Genomic DNA, 18,921 nt, shown 5'->3' on the forward strand with positions numbered 1-18,921 from the left:
GCCGGAGGCGGCTTTTAAGGAGAGGAGCGGCTGCCGGCTTTGCCCTGCCCCGCCGTCGCTCGGCGCGAGGGGACTCGTTCGCCCGAGCGCTGCCGCCTCGTCCTCCCGCCGCGCCGTGAGGGGAAGGGGCGCGATGCTGGCCGACAGCCTGGTGGAGGAGTTCGAGATCCGCGAGGATGAGCCCTGGTACGACCAGCAGGACCTGCAGCAAGGTGAGCCGGGGCGGGGGGAGAGGGAGCGGCGGCGGGCGAAGCCGTCGCCGCGGGGGGCGTGTGAGGGAAGGGGCTGTGGCGAGGAGGGCGTTGGGAGGGAAGGGGTCTCGGGGAGCCGTCGCCGCGGGGGGCGTGGGAGGGCAGGGGCTGCGGCCAGGAGGGCGTGTGAGGAGGGAAGGGGGCTGCAGCGAGGAGGGCGTGGGAGGGAAGGGAGCGGCGGGCGGGCGCAGGGCACCGCCACGGCGGCGGTGCGGAGCCCGGAGGGACGAGCCTGGAGGGACGCCGGGCGCGGCGGCGGGAAGGGCGTGAGGGGGCCGAAGGCGCCGGCGAGGGTCGCGGGGCGGCGGCGGGAGCGGGGCCGGTGCCGCCCCGCGAGTGTCGCAGCCGGGAGCCCGGGCTCCCCTCACGGCCGTGCTTCCCGCCGCCTCGGGCGCGTAGGCAGAGAGAGGATCGCTGTTACCGAGAGAAGATCGCGGCCGTCTTTGTTTGACGGAAGGGCTTGCTGCAGCCGAGTTGAATTGTGCCCGGGTTCCTCTCCGCCCGGGAGGGAGGGAGGGAGGGAAGCGGCTCTCCGAAAAGTTGCACCGTGACAGGACGTAAAGCAGCTATGCGGGGTGGGCGCTGGAAATAGCGGGCGCTGGAAGCGTGGGGGTGGGTTGCTATATTGCACCCTGTTGAGCCTTTTCGTAAGGGCTTCGAGTCGATGGAGCTGAGAATGTCGCTGTGCTCGATTAGTTGCAGGTTCATTATTAAAAACTTCCAAAGTTTTCTTCTTAAAATAGATGAATAACTCCACTATCCATCAGAATTACACGTATCTAGTTCTTGTATGTCATTGTCTCAATAGGTCTTAAAACACTACCTGCAGGAGTTAAATGCTATCCTTGATTTCACACATGAGGAAGGAGTCACAAGAATATACCAAGTATAATTGTACTAAAAATCCTCTACCGACATGATACGGAAAGCATGTGCAATTTCCTTACGAGCTTAGTGGTATTTATGACTGGTATTTACTTAGTTCTACTTTTTGTTATTAATCCTGAGTTTGTTTTAAAAGGCCAACTCAAAGCCGTGAAGTGGCTTCCAGCAAACCTGCTCCAGCCTTATGATTTTGGCTTTTACATTGAAGTACATTAATTCTTGGGATTGGTAGGTGCTACTGTACTATAAACCATAAAGAAAGATACTTTTGAAAGCCTTTCATAGCTAAGCAGTTTTCACTCTGAGATCAGGCATCTGACAGCAGAAACTTTTTTTGAGATGGGCATAGGTGTCTCTAATTGTATGCTTTGACTATAAAATAGCTAACTGTTTGAGAGCTGTATTTAGGTACTCTTTGCTTAAAATAGATGTTTTCATGGCTCTAGGATACAAACCAATAAATTTAAATAAGATCCCAAAAACATAGTTTGCTGTCAAAGGGAAGAAAGTGGAAAATTTGAAGACATGATTTAGCAATGTTTTTACTATGTCAGCGTTTATGGGGTAGACCTACAAAGAGATTTCAAAATGTATAGCAACTGACTTTTGGCCTTATTGATGTTTCTTTAATTTAATCTTTTAATTCAAATGAGTGAAATAACCACCATTTGGCTCTCTACTGTGAGCTTTTAAGAAACAGTATTCCATTCTAGAGGTTAGTGCATTCTGAGGGTTGGTTAATGCTCTCCCAACATTTGCACAATCTTTTTCTGGGGATTATCTCTTTACAAGCCTAAATACAAGTGACTAATAGCCTTGACAAAAGGGAAAGAAGGAAAATAAACTGATGGGCAAGTTGAAATGCAAAGAGGAGATTCCTTACAGGAATGTTTTTTTTTTTTTCAAGTGTTCTGTTATACTTTATTCCTGGAATGTGAAAGATACTCCTCCAAAGACTAAGCAACACCAATGTATGTAAACAGAGTAGTAAGATTGCTTATCAAGGTCTCTTGAAACTTTTTACAACCCAAACAATCAGTGCACATTTAAAAACTGAGGAGTAAGTTTATGAGAAAACCTACGTTGTAAAACACCAGGAAGCACCCTGAAACAAGCTTGTAGTCCTTGTCAGCCAGGCTTTGAAACTTAAAACTAGGGTAGGGTTTTGGAAGAACTTTGACAGTCTTTGTATGCACCAAAAGCTTTTGCCTTGACAATGGAGGTGGGCTTTTCTGGCATGCTGTTCATGAAAAGAGAATGCTCATGGAATTCTTTTAAGGATGGGAACAGCTATCCTTCCTTCTGCAACATCCATGTTTTGCTGCAGTATGCTGACCTTTGAAAAAGAATTTTTACATGACTGCTCTTTTTACATCTTGCTCTTACTTGCTTTAGCAGAACAGGGGGTAATCTGAACATGGAGTAGGAAATATGAAGCTAAGTAAAAAAAGTTAAGGGTTTAATTTTACAGTTAAGTAAACTTCAACCAGGCTTGCTTACTTATCTTGCACTACTAATGCCTTTTACTGTTGAAAAGAACAGGCTGATTTTTAGATTGAAAATTCTCTGAATCATTTTTGTTAGATGGGTTATAGAAAAGTAGAAGAGAAGGATTTTGTACTGTTTTTATCTTTTTCTCAATTGTAGTAACGCTGTCAGAAGAGGTTGGAGAAGTGCTGGTAAGTGAGGGCTGTTTAACATCACAGAAGACTTATCCTTGAAGTCTTGTTTTAGTTTAGAGATTTCTGATGGAGATGTTAAACACCAGTACAACTGATCAGATTTACTAAAATGAAGATCTGAAGATCTGCACGTATGCAGTTTGCATTATTAAAAACCTCTCTGCTTACATCTTCTGGGTGAAAAGGAAAAAAATGCATGTCTGTGGCAGAACTTAGCTGTTACTTTACATAAATTTACAACAGAAAATGCAGTGTGCTTCTAGTATTGTACAGTAACTCTCTAAGAGAAATGTAAATTAACTGTTTTCCTTCTGTATCTTGGAACAGATTTGCTCTTAAAATTTGCTCTTTATAGGGCTTATAGGTACTTAACAATGTAGAAAAATGGACTCAAAACAAATTCTTAATTTTAGGAGAGGTGAAATTGTTTCGGTCCTTGCTTTCTCCAGGGGTAGGAGTTAGGGTTTTATTGCATGTTCCTGAGCTCTTCCACTTGTCTTCTCCCCCTCAGAAACAAATTGCCTTAATTACAAAATAGCATGCTTCTCACATAGTAACTCATCTGTGCTTCTGCCATTCTAATGAACAGAATGAGTGTGTAAGTATGATGACATGAATTCTATTATTCACATTGTATTTAAAGTACTGTGTGGTATATGCTACTTGATTTAGTAGATGAGGGGGCATTTAAGACTGAAACTATCAACTCCTAAATGTACTTAAACATCAGAACAAACTTTCACTTTGGGAAGGGAAACGGCAGCAAGTAATTCCATTATGCATTACGTCTTTAACATAATCCTAAATCCTCTCTAAAGCTCTTATTCTACTCTATTAAAATAAAAGAATGAACTATTTAGTCTTTGCCTTGAATGATGCCAATATTGTTGACTAGCTTTGAAGATTGTGGGTCCTAGTAAAGATTTGCGTAGTATGAGAACTTGTGAATTGGGAATCCATTTTATATAGGATGACAGATTCACTGGATTTGAAGACTACAGTATTCTGTAATGTGATAGAACAAACAGCTTGGTGTTTGACTGGGAGTTACTCTGTCCATGGGTAAACAATGTACAATCTCTGTTTAAAAATGGGAAAAACTTAAGCAGGATACCTTAAGGTTTCCTTATCCAAATACTTTAAACCCCAGCTCTAGAATAGGCTATGTTTCTTAATGAGTGTTACAATGAAAAAGCTATGTGAGGATAAACTCCTAAGTATAGATCAGCATGCCATGTGGCTCCTAGTCATACATCTTTTGAAACTGTGAAGAACTCCCATGCAGTGTGATTTGTTTTAAATATTTTTTGTGGCATTTATTCTAAGAATCTGATCTTAAGGTAGGAAACAAAGCACTGTAGCTGTAAAGAATGTGTAAAGAATACCAGAGCTGTTGTAGATGTCCAGTTCTGGCAAAACAACTTAATAGACAAATGTTCCTACTCACTTGTCCTTGTAAGTCTGAATTTGGTCTTTGGCTTATGTATGTAGATGGAGTAATCATTTTGGACAGGCTGCCAAACTGAAGGTTAGCACAAAGCAATCTTGGAATAGTGTTGTATCTATTACAACGACTAGCTGATAAGATAATTGGGAAAGGGCAGGAAAGAGGTAAGATAACATGTTAAAACAAGGGCATCTTAATCAAATGAAAATGGAATGTGTTTTCTCATCTAGCTACAACTACTGATGATGCAATACATGTCTTTTGTATTTTAATTTAGGTCTTCTTGAAGTCAGTCTAAGTTTTTCTTGACTTTTTCTTCAGTCTCTTTCCCATAGTGATGCTAGTTCTATGTGAAAACTAACAAGATTGTATTGCACGCATGCAGGAGACAAGCTGGTCATGGTCCAGGTGATGGGAAGGAGCTGGAAAACTAGAGATTTTTAGAAATCTGTTGGATTCTTAATGTGTAATACCCTGCACAGAGTAATTACAGTTTTAGCAATAACACCAAGATTTATTTCTTTGTTGCATTATGTTAGCTTTAAAATTACACGTCTTTAAACATAATAATATAGAATATCTAGCACCACTGATGCTGTTGAACAAATATCAAGCTTTCCTCTAGAAAGGAACTGAGTGTTCAGATGACTTATTTCTTAATTTGAAGCAACTACAGTCACTGCACCCTGGAGGTGATTGAAGATGACTGAAGTGAAATTGAGATTAAGTGCTTGAGAACAAATGACATTTAAAATGATGCTTTGGAGCACATAAAACAATTCTTGTCTCCTAGGTTTATGAGCTTGAAAAGCAGAATAGCTACACTTCTTTATCAGTTTTATGTTTTTTTGATATTATTGTTTCACCATAAAGAGCATCTGAAACTTTTGTTTAGTACACCGATCCTGTATGACCTGAGCTCCTTGGTGAAGGGGTAATGGGGAAGAATAGCAAAGTAAGTAACAGTGCAGTCAGCTTTGGCCTGGGTCTACCCTGATGAACATTTGCAGGGTCTTTTATGCTTACTCTTCTAAAATATGAGTGCTGTGAACATGGTGAAGTGTCGCTAACGGACACCTGGGGTGGAGATGCTGGTGTAGTACTAGGCAGATTGTGGGATGTGAAGAGAAGATGGCTGGATGTGTCTAACCTGTGACTGAGGGGCCAAAGGAAGGAACTAAGGAAGCTTCATGAAATAAACAGTATCTTCTAGGTTTCAGGATTGACTTAGACTTGCATTATAAATGGTATATGAATGTTATACTTAAGTATAAGCTAACTTTCATTTTGGGTACTGGAAGTAACTTAGAGCAGTTATAACAGCAATAAAAACCCACGTCAAGTAAAATGCTTTAAAATTAGATTATATTATTGGCTCTACAACTTACGTGCAAACATGATTTCTTTGGTTAGATCTTCACCTTGCCGCTGAGCTTGGGAAAACGCTACTGGACCGTAACACTGAACTAGAAGAATCTTTACAGCAAATGTATGCAACAAATCAGGAGCAACTGCAGGAGATAGAGGTAAATAATTAAGGGATCCAAGTGTTATTGCATTTAGACCTGCAACATAGCAGCACATAAGTTGAGAACTGAATTTCTTGATATCTGATGGACACTTTAAAGAAAAATACTGAACAACCTTTAACCACGTGTGCTACTTCGAGAATTTGAGAACCTGTATAGGCTTGATCATAGTTAGAACTGTTTGTCTGATTACTGGAAGCTTTGTGCCATTAAACTTCATGTTGCATTTGGCTTGTTTAGTGACAAATGACTGGTATTTTTCTTTTTGTACAGAAAAGTCACTTCAGTTATTTTATTGCTAAATTTTGCTGATCTTTCCAGGTAAAATGACATTAAATTATATGATGATAATAATAATTTAAATCATTATATGAAAGTGTTAGTGGTTACAGCACTGAAATTTAAATGCTGATAAGTGTAGGAGAGATTGAAATAAAATCTGAGGATATGTACTTCCACTAAACTGAGCTGTGGTAAAGGGAGCTAAAGTCTATTCTAATTAAAAACCAAACAAACAAACCACCCCAGCAAACCCAAACACTTAAACAGTATCTAAATACAGGATGTAGAGGATAATATTGTTATGTATTTTTTAGGGAAAAAAATATCATCACCTTTCAAAACCACCCATCTTTGTGTTACGTGGTGGAAAAACCTGGCCATTTTGGCAATTTCTCTTTTTTTTTTTTTTTTCATATTGCCTGTGTTCTTGCAGACCCAGCATTTGTCAGCATAATGGATTTTTTTCAGCTATTAGAGGGCAATGCATGGTCTCTAATAATGAAATTATTAAATATTCAGTACTTTGCTGACTGACAACATATTGGAAATGTAGTCAGCATTTCAGTTTGGTTCTGGTACGAATCACAGGGAACAGGCTGTGACTGGTATACACTAGATTTTTACAGAATCTCAGTTCCTTTGTGCAGGCAGTACTTACGCAGTTATGGACAGTGTGTGGATTTTGTACAGCTGCAACTTAAAACACTTATTGTAGTGGTAACAGGTAACTTAAAGAATCCTAAGCTTAATACTTAAAAACATATAGGTGTCTTTAGTCATGTTAACACAAATGCAGCATTTTTATTAGGTGCTGCACAATTTCTGAGTGCAGGGTTGTTAGTGTGGTTTTGGTTTTTGTTTTTTTTAAATAAGATACTTCTGTTTTGTACCTCATACTTTGTTTCTTTCCTCTATTACATGCTTAACATCATCTTTGTTGTCTTATTCGTTCTGTGATACCTTGGTTGGAATGGCTGATGTGCCACAGCATTACAAAGAATGTATTTACTTATGTCAAAACTTAAAATAACTCATTGCCATGAATGGTTTTTATAAAAAGATTAATTCTTAAGATCTAGAGAGGACACACACTTCAAGGTGCTATACAAATACTATTCTACTTGAGGTTCAACACCTGTATGAACAATGGTGTTTAAGGAAGTATTTAACACAGTTATAACACACCTTTTGAAATAACACAGTATAACTTTGCGATAGATAACTAACCTGGCTCATTGGGTGTAGCTACTTAATAAGCAGCTGTATTTTAACTCTATCTTGAAATATGGAAAATACATTATTGCTAAGCTTCATTCATTTATAGAAATAGTCTAGTGCGATTAAGGATGTAGTATCCTGTTGGTTTAATCTAGTTTATTTGCTTAAGCTTTTTTTGTGGGTTAGTGTTTATTGACAACGTAAGAGGGCTTCAGCACCAGGAAGTGGTCTAAGGTGTCCTTCCAGTAGTGACCTATAGTTGTTGGTGTGTTGTAGGGTCAAGTACTTGTATGTTCAGACAACCTCAAACAGTGACAGACTAATTCGTTCTCTCAATATCTTGCTTTGCTTAGCCAACCAAAAAAACCCGAATCAAGACTTGTGCAATACTACTTTTTGAAGGCTTTATCTGATACCTCTTTCTTCTCTTTCTTCTCCCCCAACATGGGCAGGAGTGTATATTGGGTTGTCCTATTAGTCTCCCCCCAAAAAGGAGGGGGAAGAGAGAAGGGAGAACAGGTTTTGTGATGCTTCCGACATCTAAGTACTGCCTGCACCTTTATTTGCCCAACTCACTGTGTTGAGTCAAAGAACCTCTAGACTGTATTCGTATCTACCATAAAAACATCCTGTCTTCTCTGTTCTACCACCTGTCTTAATCTTCTGTCTTTTCCCAGTGCAGTTTAAAAGTGTATTAGCAACTCAAAACATTTCTTTCTCTAAAGAAGTCTCTCTTGCATCTGGATTTCTGGTAGAAAAGGGAAAATCAAATGCTCCCCTTCAAATATCCAGAGAACCTCAAGATGGAGGAATGGAATATATTAGCTTACTGGCACAAGGGATTGTTGCAGGAATTCACTGAAACAAATGGGAATAAAAGTTAGCATATGCAAGGTGCAGTACTTTTTAGCTGGTGAAAGCAGTTCAGTCAGTTATTTTCATACATATATTTCTGTCTTTGGGAGCGCAGGATACCCCACTGCACAGGATACGTGTGCAAGTGGTGTATCCAGTCTCTATGCTTGATTTTTCCTAATTTTCAAGTACTTGTCTCTAACCTAAATGTGATCTTTCAGCTACTTGTAGCTACTCTGCTGTGTAGCCTTTTCAGTGCAGTATATCAGTGTAAATCTCTGGGTTTTTTTTCCTATTAATTCACATCTTATGGGTAGCAAAGTCTAGAACTGGCCAAGAAATCATTCTGAAATATGGTACTACCTTGTCTGCACTGAAAAGGAAGGGTCAAAGGCTTTGGGATGCTTAAGATTACATCTAATATATTAAACGCTAACATATTAAGCGTTTTACAGCCTTGGCTCATTATATCTGACCTCTGTGCTGACACGTGTGCCACTAACTAATCACTGTAGATGTAATAAACGCTGGATTGAAAGGGCAACTTTGTTCCTGTCTGAATCTGTTCTCAGCACTCAGACTTCAGAAATACTGACACTCTCCTTTTATCATGTGGTAGAATGCAAGAAGTCTCAAATGCTGCTTCATGTTAGGTGCTCAGCTGCAGGGGAGGTAGAATAAATGTGAACTTCTAAATTATTTATTACCACATCTGTACTTTGTTTTGGTGGCCTGGTTATAGCAGGCCAACTTGACACCAACACTGAAGATACTAGAGACACAAGGTGAAGAAAATGGTGCTTCACCTCTTCCATTCATCTAAAACTTCTGCAAAAGCCCATTGTACTAAGTAGTAACATCTAATTCTGGCACCAAAGGTTTGGCTTCTGTGCTTAGCCACGCTCCTGTTGCTGAAGAAAGTCTGAAGATTTCCAGCTCCTTCTGAGAATAACCAATAGGGAAAGTTAATCTGAAATGGGTCACATTGAGATTCTGCTGCTAATCCATGTACTATTTTTGTATAAATCCTCAGTCATGTGCGCACAGGCTATGAAAGGATCTAGCCAACTGCTATCATGTTGATCTTCTAGAAGTCTGTATGTAGCAGTTACTAGTCCTAGATTAACTTATTATCTGTTCTTAAATTGCCTAAAATGTAAACCCACCAATCTTTTAATGAGGTAAAAGGTTAAGTAGAATATTAGAAGTTTCGAGTATGTAGCAGGCCTATGTAAAGAGAACTAATTCTGCCTAGAAGTCTGCTGGATGTTCCTACTTGAAATTTACTTTTCAGTAAGTAGCATGTAGTAATACAGAATATATTGCAAGAAATAAATTCTATGCAAGAACAAAGTATTTCAGATTTAAAGGGTTAGGGGTTTTTTTGTTCAAGTCAGTCTGCAAATTCTCTTGTAGATTTTTGGACTTGGATCAGCCCTATCCTGGGTGGGACAATATAAGACACTTGTATTAAGAGCCTTTAGGTGATTGTTAACTGCTCTTAGACTGAGAATTCTAAGCTTTCTGACATTATTCAAGAAACTTAACAGCCTATGTTGTTAATTGTAAAACTAAAGAGAATTTAAGTGAGAATACTTCATGTGGAGTTTTATTTTTTAAAAAAGACAGGAGACCTTTGTTTGGGATTATAGTAACTGAAATAGTTCCCTGTGAGTAATTAAAGATTAAATTCAATAATTTGAGTATACTTCCTGACACATAGCCCATATACTTTCTTAAGTGTGACTACAACCTAAATTCTGTTCTGCTGAACCTAGTGCTGCTTCAGACTGGAAGAACTTAGGTCAGTGGAAAAGAAATTCAGTTATGGATGGTACTATCCAATATTTCAGTTTTAATGCTAAGAAAATTGTTGGGTCAACACTGTTGAAAAATTTCTGTTGGAGCCCACTGCAACTTTTAGAAGGACTCAATGGATAGTTAAGGGCTATGTTGAAGTCTGGATTCAAGGCTGCATCAGTGATGACTGCAGTACAGACAAACCCAATCCAGAACACTCAGGTTCTGGCAAAAGCCTAGCTGCAGCAAGGCTAGATAAAGACAGCTTGCACAACCAAAGCCAACTCCTCTGGATAAAAGGCTGTTTGATCAGCCTGGGTTGACCTCCATGACAAAGGCAAGCTGCCTAGCTGAGTTACTGATGGTGCCTTTTCAACTGAACACTTAACCAAAGCAACCACTGGAATCTACATTTCTGAAACTTAGTAGTTTCTCTATGAATGTGAAGAAAAAATGCAGAATAATAGTCCTGTCTTTGTGTTTCAAGTGTAAACTAGTAACAGCAATACTGTGTTGCAGTACCTCACAAAGCAAGTGGAGCTCTTGCGTCAGATGAATGATCAGCATGCAAAAGTCTATGAACAGCTGGATGTGACAGCAAGAGAACTGGAAGACACTAATCAAAAGCTAGTTGCAGAGAGTAGAGCTTCACAACAAAAGATATTAAGGTAACAAACTTACACCAGGGTTCCCCCCCCTCCCCGGCCCAGTTGATAATATGACAAAGAGCAGTCCAAGTGTATTTGTGTAGTTATTGGGTGGCTGTCTCTGTCTAGTGGTGTTCTACAATACTGTTAAATTGAAAGGATAGTTTTATTTAAAGGTCTTTTGGGGCCGAAGAGCAGCATTCAGAGAAGAACCTACAATATGAGGGAATGAGAAATTCCCATGTCCTTGACTAAGCAGTCAAATGTTTTTAACAGCAGTCCTTCACCTTTTAGCTTGACAGAGACTATTGAAAATCTGCAAACACACATAGATGACCTGCAACGACAAGTAGAAGAATTGAAAAAGACTGGACGAGGCCGGATGAACCATGAGAGATCTGACCAGCCAAGATCAGTGCATAGTTTCTCATGTTTGAAGGAGCTGTATGACCTTCGCCAGTAAGACTTTTTACCTTGCATAGCAAAGAGAATACTGAAATTATTTTAAACAAAGCTTTAAAAACTAAGACATAAGCACAGATGTCAAACGAGCTAGCAGAAAAACATCTGACATTCACAACTAGCAAAATATCTGTAGAGTCCTGCACTGTGTGGTGTTACCACTGCTTTTGGCATACTTCTAGACCGCACTAGTCTTTGTGTGAGAGGAACTGCAGGTTCCACTTTCTGTCCTGAAAGACTCTCTCCCAAAGTCTCCAACCATATCAAAATGTAGCCTAGAAAGCTTACAGCAATTTGCATCCCACTATTTTCAGTCAGGTAAGAGCATACACACAGATACTCTGAAAAACAAGTATCCTAAATGCAAAATATTTTCTGTAACTTACCCTTTCCTTGGATGTCTGTGGGTACTTCTTTTTTTCCAAGGCAGGCAGGATTCCTGCAATAGCTTTCCTGAACTTAAGCTGGTTAAAATTATGCTTAAGCTGGTAAAATGGTGCTAGGAGATCTGGGCTGCTTTTTTAATTTAGAGCAGTTTTACCCAGCTGAACTGCATTAGTATGCCTATCAGGACAATCACCTGGGGTAAAAGCTCAGACTAGCTTCAATCCTAGAAGGTAATTTCTTAAGTGAAGCACCTCCACAGACAGGCAGAACAGGCTTTTGTGTCTGGGCTTCAGCACTACATGGAGGTAGGACTGTAGAATAAATCCGTACATCCAAAAAAGTTATTTCTTGACAATTCAAAAGATAAGTGGATTCTTTCAAACTGCCAAAGGCTTGTGGAAATACCAGCCCACAGAATTGCCTTGTCAATTTTTAAGCTTGTTCCCACAATCAATAGTGACAAAAGTTACAAGAGTGGAGTGCTGCAGAAAAATAATCCAAGTGTCAGAAAGTATTGCATGATACATGAGGGCAGTGTTTATTTAAACTTAAATTATAGATCTTGTTATTCAATAAGCTTGTTGGTAACTTGAAACTGTTAACGAGCTGCCATTCTGCTTAAGCTGGGAGGCTTGATTTGACAGAATTAAGTAACAAACTCTATTTTGATTATTAAATGGACCAATAAATTAGTAAAATGACTGCTATGTATACTTTGAGATGTGTTAGCACACGGGTTAAATCTGTCATTAGTTACCCAGGACAGGAAAACTTCAGGAGTTGTGCTCAGATGTATTTCCTAAATTTGATAACGCTTATTTTGTTTCTGCAGGTATTTTGTTTATGATCATGTGTTTGCAGAAAAGATTACTTCGATGGATAGTCAGCTAAGTCCTCTAGAAGAAGAAAATGAGAATTTAAAAAAGGCAGTTACAGTTTTGCAAGCCCAGCTTAACCTAGAAAAAGAGAAGAGGGTAACAATGGAAGAGGAATATAGTCTTATGGTAAAAGAGAACTGTGACCTTGAACAGAGGCTTGTCGATATAGACTTGTATCGGGCTCGTGCAGAGGAGCTGGAAGTGGAAGTAGCTGAAATGCGACAAATACTTCAGTCTGAAAACACATTCCATAATGCAGAGAAATTGGTGCCAGAATCCTTTTTCATTTCATTCAAGGAATCTTTAGAAAGGGAGCTTGGTCAGAGCCCGGCAGATGATGGACTTCTGACTGTATCGGAGCTTGAGAAGAAGGCACTGAAACGGAGCAGCAGCGAAACTTTCCTAAGCAGTGCTGCAGGGGGAGACATTCTAAGGGGCCACGAAGAAACATGTATTAGGAGAGCTGAAGCTGTGAAGCAGCGAGGAATCTCTGTTCTTAATGAAGTTGATGCTCAGTATAATGCTCTGAAAGTGAAGTATGAGGAACTTTTGAAGAAGTGTCAAATGGATGAAGATTCTTTGAAACACAAGGCTGTACAAACGCTGAAGCAGTACTCCAAAGACCTAAATGTGGGGAACACCCAGTATGATCTTTCAGCTAGCAATCAAGAATTCACAAATGTGGAGCTAAGTGACTCTCCCGCAAATGCTCTTCCTGAATATAAAGCACTCTTCAAGGAAATTTTTAGTTGTATCAGAAAAACAAAAGAAGAAATAGATGAACACAGAGCTAAGTACAAGTCCCTCTCCTCTCAGCCATAACATTGGACATGCTGATGACCCATTTTCTGTTGATGACTAATGTTAGTCAAGAAGTGGAAGAACTTTATACAAGTGTCAGAAGACCCCTTATACTGATGTATTTCTTGAGCACTCAAAATGAATGTTTTGAATTAGCTTGTAGACCTGTAGTTAACAAGCTAGTTAGTTAACAGCTAGTCTCCCTGTAGCTATGTAGCAATAGATTTAACGTTGTTTAGCACTGTCACACAAACTAGTGGTTGTAAAGCAAACAGACATCATAGCTTAATACTACACTACTACTTCATCCTACACTTAATCTCTGGCCAGAGCAGTAACTGACACTATTTCCTTAGTCCACATCAAAAATAACAGAGCTAAGAAAGCTGTACTGTATTTCTCACAAGGAACCAGACTAAAGCTTTCCTTTAGTTTGCAGTGATGATCTAGCCCTGTAACTACATCTGTGTAGAAAATGAACAAAAACAAAGCCCCTGACCAGTTCATGGGCAGCCTCTCCTTGGTTCTCGAGAATGAAGTTAGCAGTCTAGCTGAACTTGCTTTGGCAGGGAGGCAGAGAGCTGGCACAGCAGCCTGCACTGTGCTTGCTTGAAGCTAATACCACATTTCCACATGCACTAAGCTCTCCCACAGATTGGTGTAAATGTCTTCCTGCTAAGAAAGGATTTGATGTGAAGTTTGCGTGGCTTTTTAGGTATGGTTTCTTATGTAGGGCACTTTGTCTTAAGGCAAGATACTGTGAATTGATTATGTATGTTATTTGGGACCTACTGTTCTTTGGTGGAATGTCTGCACATCTTTATGTGTATTTGGTAAGATAGAAAGTTGCAATTTAGCTATTTAACTTTAGTAGTAGCACTGACATAGTGGAATAGCTTTTCTTCTTACATATCACAAACTCCAAGTGCTTGAAGGAGATGGGCCAGGTAAAACCTTCTCATGCTGTTCTGTCTATTGCTTCCAGCATCAGCTTCTGTAGACCTATTTATTCCATGCTGCCTCGGGGGTGGGAGGATGGACACAACACTGCCAGAACACACCCTACTGAAAACAGGGGACCACGCTCTTGTTCTTCCCCTTCTCCACTCCCTAATAGTAATTCATACATATTCAAATTCTGAAAAACAAAAAACATGGAGAAGTATGTTCTTTAAAACTGCTTCAAAGTGTGAGGAAAAGAAAGGCTAAGAGATTAAGGGGAGGAGGAAAGGCACAATGAAAAGTGACATCCTTTTCCTTATAAAGGGTCTCATAGCTTAATTTGGGCAGCTGTTCTTGGAATCAACTTACTGCCTGTCTGAGTTGCTGCGATACACCAAACAGTTGACACAAAACGTTGACAGTTTCTCAGCTTTAGTTCAGCTGCTGCAGTTCTGTCTGCCTTATGTTGTATCCTGTTGCGCTTGTGTATAGCTGTCCTTCAGTTGCAGTATTAAGATGTCATATTGTGGGATTTTCCCCCAAACATGTATTGCATTCTGAAAATTATTTAAAAATAAGAATCTGGCTCTTGTATTTTTCTAAGCAAATAAACAATCCAGTCAAGCTACATGTGTGACTAGTAACTATGCCCATCTGTGCCAATCAGGGAACAGTAAACTAGGTGCAGATGGCACCTGCATTATCTAGTCTTGCCATCTTTCCTTCATCTACAGAGCTAGGATGGAGTTCCCGTTAAGTTTGTATTTTAAAAAGGTTATGCTATATGGAAAAGGAGAGGCCTATCTAGGATAGAAATGCAGAGGGAACTATGTAGTTTCTCCTCATTGTGGTGTTTGGCAGTGCTGTTCAAAATGGGGGGGGAGGCAGAAAAGCTGCTCTTCTGCTATCAGGTTAACTGTGTTGCTGTTTCCCTAACACTTGGATCCTTGTCTGCCAAGACCATTGGGTCTGCCCAATTCAGATACTGGAAAGCAGTAACCTTAAATGAGAAAGGCACGACACTGTTAGTCACCAGTGATTTACTACTAATATTCCTCACCGCTTCTGGGGAAGGGGGATTCACACCTGCTGGACCAGAAGACATGTAAAAGCAATTCAGAATTTTTGGTTAAATAGGTGATCTGCAGTGGTTTATTACTGCTGGCTAATTTAAAGCACTTTCATACATACAGTTTTTATGCTTTAAAAATTATTTCCATGGAACTACTTGATTCTTCTGTAATGTAACTTCCCCTTGGCTACCTGTGCCATTGCTAAGCTCTGGCTGTGCTGTACTGTACTTTAACACTTACCCGTGCATATTGTGCAATAAAAAACTCCAAGGCCGGGTTCTTCTTTCGTAACTTCTCTCAGGCTCTGGCCTTCCCCGAGAGAAGCCGTACAGGTGCAGCCATAGGTAATGCTATGGCAGCAGGGCTGCACTAGGGCAGTGCCAGCCGTGGGTGCGTGCAACAGACCAAGACAAAGGCTGCAAAGACTGCCTGAACTTAAAACACCTCCCAGTTATATTGATGTAGCTAATGAACCACACTAGTGTATTAATTAAGGTAGAGTTTTCACAGTTTAGGTATTTTCCACAGAAATGTGAAATGCCGTAAGTGTGGTAACAATATTCTTAGCCAATCTTATCTGGATTAACTACCTTAATCTGCTTATTTTAGTCAACAACTCGGCCTTTTCTGAGCATAAGTAGATGAAATTAATAGAATCTCCTTGAGCTTCTCATGTGATGGAAATTATAGCAAAGAACACAACCAGTAAAGTAACCCATGTTCTACAGTGCTTACAGTAGGATATTCCTTATCTTACTGCAGTTAGGCTTCAATGATAAACCAGTAACAAAAAGATCAGTTACTGCACCTTGTGCAACAGGCCCTTTGCTTGGCAGCTACCCCCTGAGGAATATGATGCAAGCAGAACGATGTAAAGTGGTTTACTATCTACCTCCAGCCTCTACTAAACATTCCTGACCTTTCCTTCCTCCATAAGCCTTCAGGCTATAAAAGGAGTGGGTGCAGCTTCCCTTTCTTTGGACAAATACAAGGCAGGGTAGAAGTGACCTTCAAGATAAAATTTTATTAAAAAAATTACACAAAATAGAGGTTTTACATTGTTGCTGTGTGATAGCTACAGCTGGATGCCTTCCAGAGGGTGCACTCGCTTACTTACCTCACTGTATTTGCATACAGTAATGGCAAAAAAATCCCTCAAACAAAACCCACACCAATAAAAGAAATCCAGTAGTAGTTCCGCATCTGTTTCAAATCTAGGTACTTTCCCAAATAACTCATTTCACAGACAACAGGTGAGAACAATTGCTATGTTGTACAGAGTTCAAAGACAATGATTTTGTTCCCCCCTCCCAGGCCTGACGTTTCCATGAACATGACTATCTTCTTTTTTATAAAGAGGGCTGCAAGGGCTATTACAACGCTCAGACTAAAGTATGAGCATCTAGGTATTTAACAAAAACTGGGATGTTTGTAAACAAATTTAATTTATTGGCATTACTTACAAAATAAAGTATTAGACTATGATTTTCCATCATGTCTGTTGTCAGTATGTGGTTTTATTTTTTTAATAACAAAACAGAACGAGAGTTGAAATACATTAGAAATCCCAGATTAATCAAGCTGCAGACAGGGTCCCATGTCTTCCTAGTTGCTTGCGCGCCTAGGCGGCCATGCAGACGCGCGCGTGTGTGTGTGTGTGTGTTGGGGTATCCGTGACTGTCTGTCTGCAATGCCCACGTGCCCCAAAGTGGGTCAGATCCTGCCCCACACTCCCGAGGCCACGGCATTACTCTGTCTGTGCCGCCCACTGCAGGTTTCCTCTTTCGTCCTGGAGATCGCTTGAAACCGCTACCACTGCTGTCAAGACTGCACCGTCCCCTTAAGATACCACATTCCGCCGTAGCTCACACAGCAGTCCTGGGGAGAAAGGGAAAGTCCGTATGGTCTTGGGAACCATTGTCTGGCTTTAGGGCAATAAATGTGATCAATAACCCAAGTCCCCTCTCCAGAGCACAAGAGAGAGCACGAATCCAGAGCAGCAGGTTATCTCCACCCTGAAGACCATATAGCCTAAATGAAGATGACAAACACAAGAGGGGGAAGGTTGAGAGGCCACGAGGAGGACAAACAATGCAATGGCAGCAAGAAACGGGGCTTCTGTGGGGAGAAGATGGGGATTGTGCAGCAGCCAGCTCAGGAGAGGTGGTGGGGAGGGGTGAGGACAAGGGAACTGTGGCACACACAGGCTGAAGCTCAGGTGGAGAGACTGAAGGGAGCAGCGGGAACAGGCTGGAGCGTGAAAGCGGTCGCCAGATCTGAAGCCTTTTAAGAAACAACATTCTATGATAATGAACTGTCAAACCTCAGAACCGTGCTTTGGTATTCCGACCACACGTCTGCTAAGCTTACAGCGAGTAAGCACCACAGCAAAGGAGTTCAGTAAGCGGGTTTTCTTGTGGTTCATTTTCTTATTTCTGTTAGATGAGCACCAAGTCTCTCGAGTTCTAAGCTAATGGCTTCTCTTTCTTTTGTTCCCACCCATCCATTTAGGTAATTCAACACGGGCTTAAGTACTGCTAAAAAACTGATGCTGTGTAGCTTAAAGGGAAAAAACTATCTTTTTTTGTGAAGTCTTGGGACCTGCACATCACAAAAACAAATAAGAAATTAAGTGTGGGGGCTAGAAAGAGGGTTTGCGGACTTGATCTGCTGATGCAAAAATACAAACCCTGGCAGCCTGTTCCTCTGTGTATAAAAAAGGAGCACAGGCAGATGGGGAAACAGGAGTCAACAAATCCAATTTCATTCAAAGAGGAATCCTCTCTCTTGTGGCTTAAAGAAGCCAGAGAATCGCCCTATTTCATTAAATCATACTTCTAAATTTCATTTCAGAAACAAAGCTAATTTCACATACTTCTGTGACCAATGTATTCAAGGCAAAGAGGCCTGACACTACACAAGGCTGGCTGCGCGATGACTTAGTGACCTACATAAAAACAGTACCCAGTTTTTTAGGGGAAAGTATTTTTTCTACAAATAGGTTATCTGTTAAATAGCAACAGCACCGTGAAAAACTAATGCCAGTACATTGTCTAGATGTTCCAGGAGAGCTGATATTTGAGCTCATCTAGTCGCTTGACAAATCTCCCGGCCCAGGCAAGCCACATGAAATACTGTCTAGCAGGCAGAAATGTCTGAGCTTATTTTAATGCTAAGAAAACCAGGTTCTTTCAAGCAAGACCAGTTGGCTTATTATCACAGCAACGGATCTGTAATTTTTCAAATATACTATTATTCTGTTTTCAGATCCCAATGTAATAAAGTACTTAAGCACTTGTCTTATTGAAGTGGGTGACAGTGAGCAAAGGCCCAGCAACAATGATTTAAGTATTACATTAGTTGGCAACTTTCTACTTAAACCATCCTGCATCGCTTTTAAAGCTTGTCAATCATGGCCTGTGTGGTCCCTACTTTATATGTTAAACTTCTTTAGCAAGTAAATGGTGCACCTTCAAAGACAGAGATGAAAGGATTCAAATAAACATTCACAATGAAATGTGTTAACTACTACTTTGCCTGCTTGTTTTGGCTAGGGTTTTGCTCCGTACACTGCTGCACGTCCTACTATAGAATGAAATGCACTTCCTTCTGAATATGCGGCACTTGTGCTCTTCAGCATTAACCAACAGCAGTCAGCTGGTTCACTCAGAACACTGTGCAGAACCCTCCCACCTCCTTAATGTTTAACGTCACATTATTTAAAAATAACTCTGAAGTATCACATTTACTAAACTTTATTCTCTGCTGGTCCAAGATGACAA

The 18,921-nt window shown here is 40.5% G+C and overlaps 2 protein-coding genes across 3 annotated transcripts in view; one reads left to right on the top strand and one right to left on the bottom strand.

Annotated features, from left to right (window-relative positions):
* The first annotated feature begins 73 nt into the window (after positions 1 to 73).
* Positions 74 to 16,154, top strand: CDR2 (cerebellar degeneration related protein 2). Its single transcript, XM_075058292.1, has 5 exons — positions 74 to 212; positions 5,679 to 5,791; positions 10,469 to 10,617; positions 10,891 to 11,055; positions 12,278 to 16,154. The coding sequence occupies exons 1-5, from the start codon at positions 134 to 136 to the stop codon at positions 13,143 to 13,145; spliced, it is 1,374 nt and encodes a 457-aa protein (XP_074914393.1). The 5' UTR covers positions 74 to 133; the 3' UTR covers positions 13,146 to 16,154.
* A 458-nt stretch (positions 16,155 to 16,612) lies between these two features.
* The window catches only part of POLR3E (RNA polymerase III subunit E), a 31,865-nt gene continuing 29,556 nt past the window's right edge, over positions 16,613 to 18,921 (bottom strand). For both annotated transcript variants that reach the window (XM_075058290.1, XM_075058291.1), the window contains exon 21: positions 16,613 to 17,017. In XM_075058290.1, coding sequence (XP_074914391.1) covers positions 16,961 to 17,017 — 57 coding nt within the window. In that variant the 3' untranslated portion in view covers positions 16,613 to 16,960. The remainder of the gene's footprint in view (positions 17,018 to 18,921) is intronic.

This window comes from Buteo buteo, chromosome 27, assembly GCF_964188355.1.
Source record: "Buteo buteo chromosome 27, bButBut1.hap1.1, whole genome shotgun sequence".
In the NCBI taxonomy this organism is placed as follows: Eukaryota; Metazoa; Chordata; class Aves; order Accipitriformes; family Accipitridae; genus Buteo; species Buteo buteo.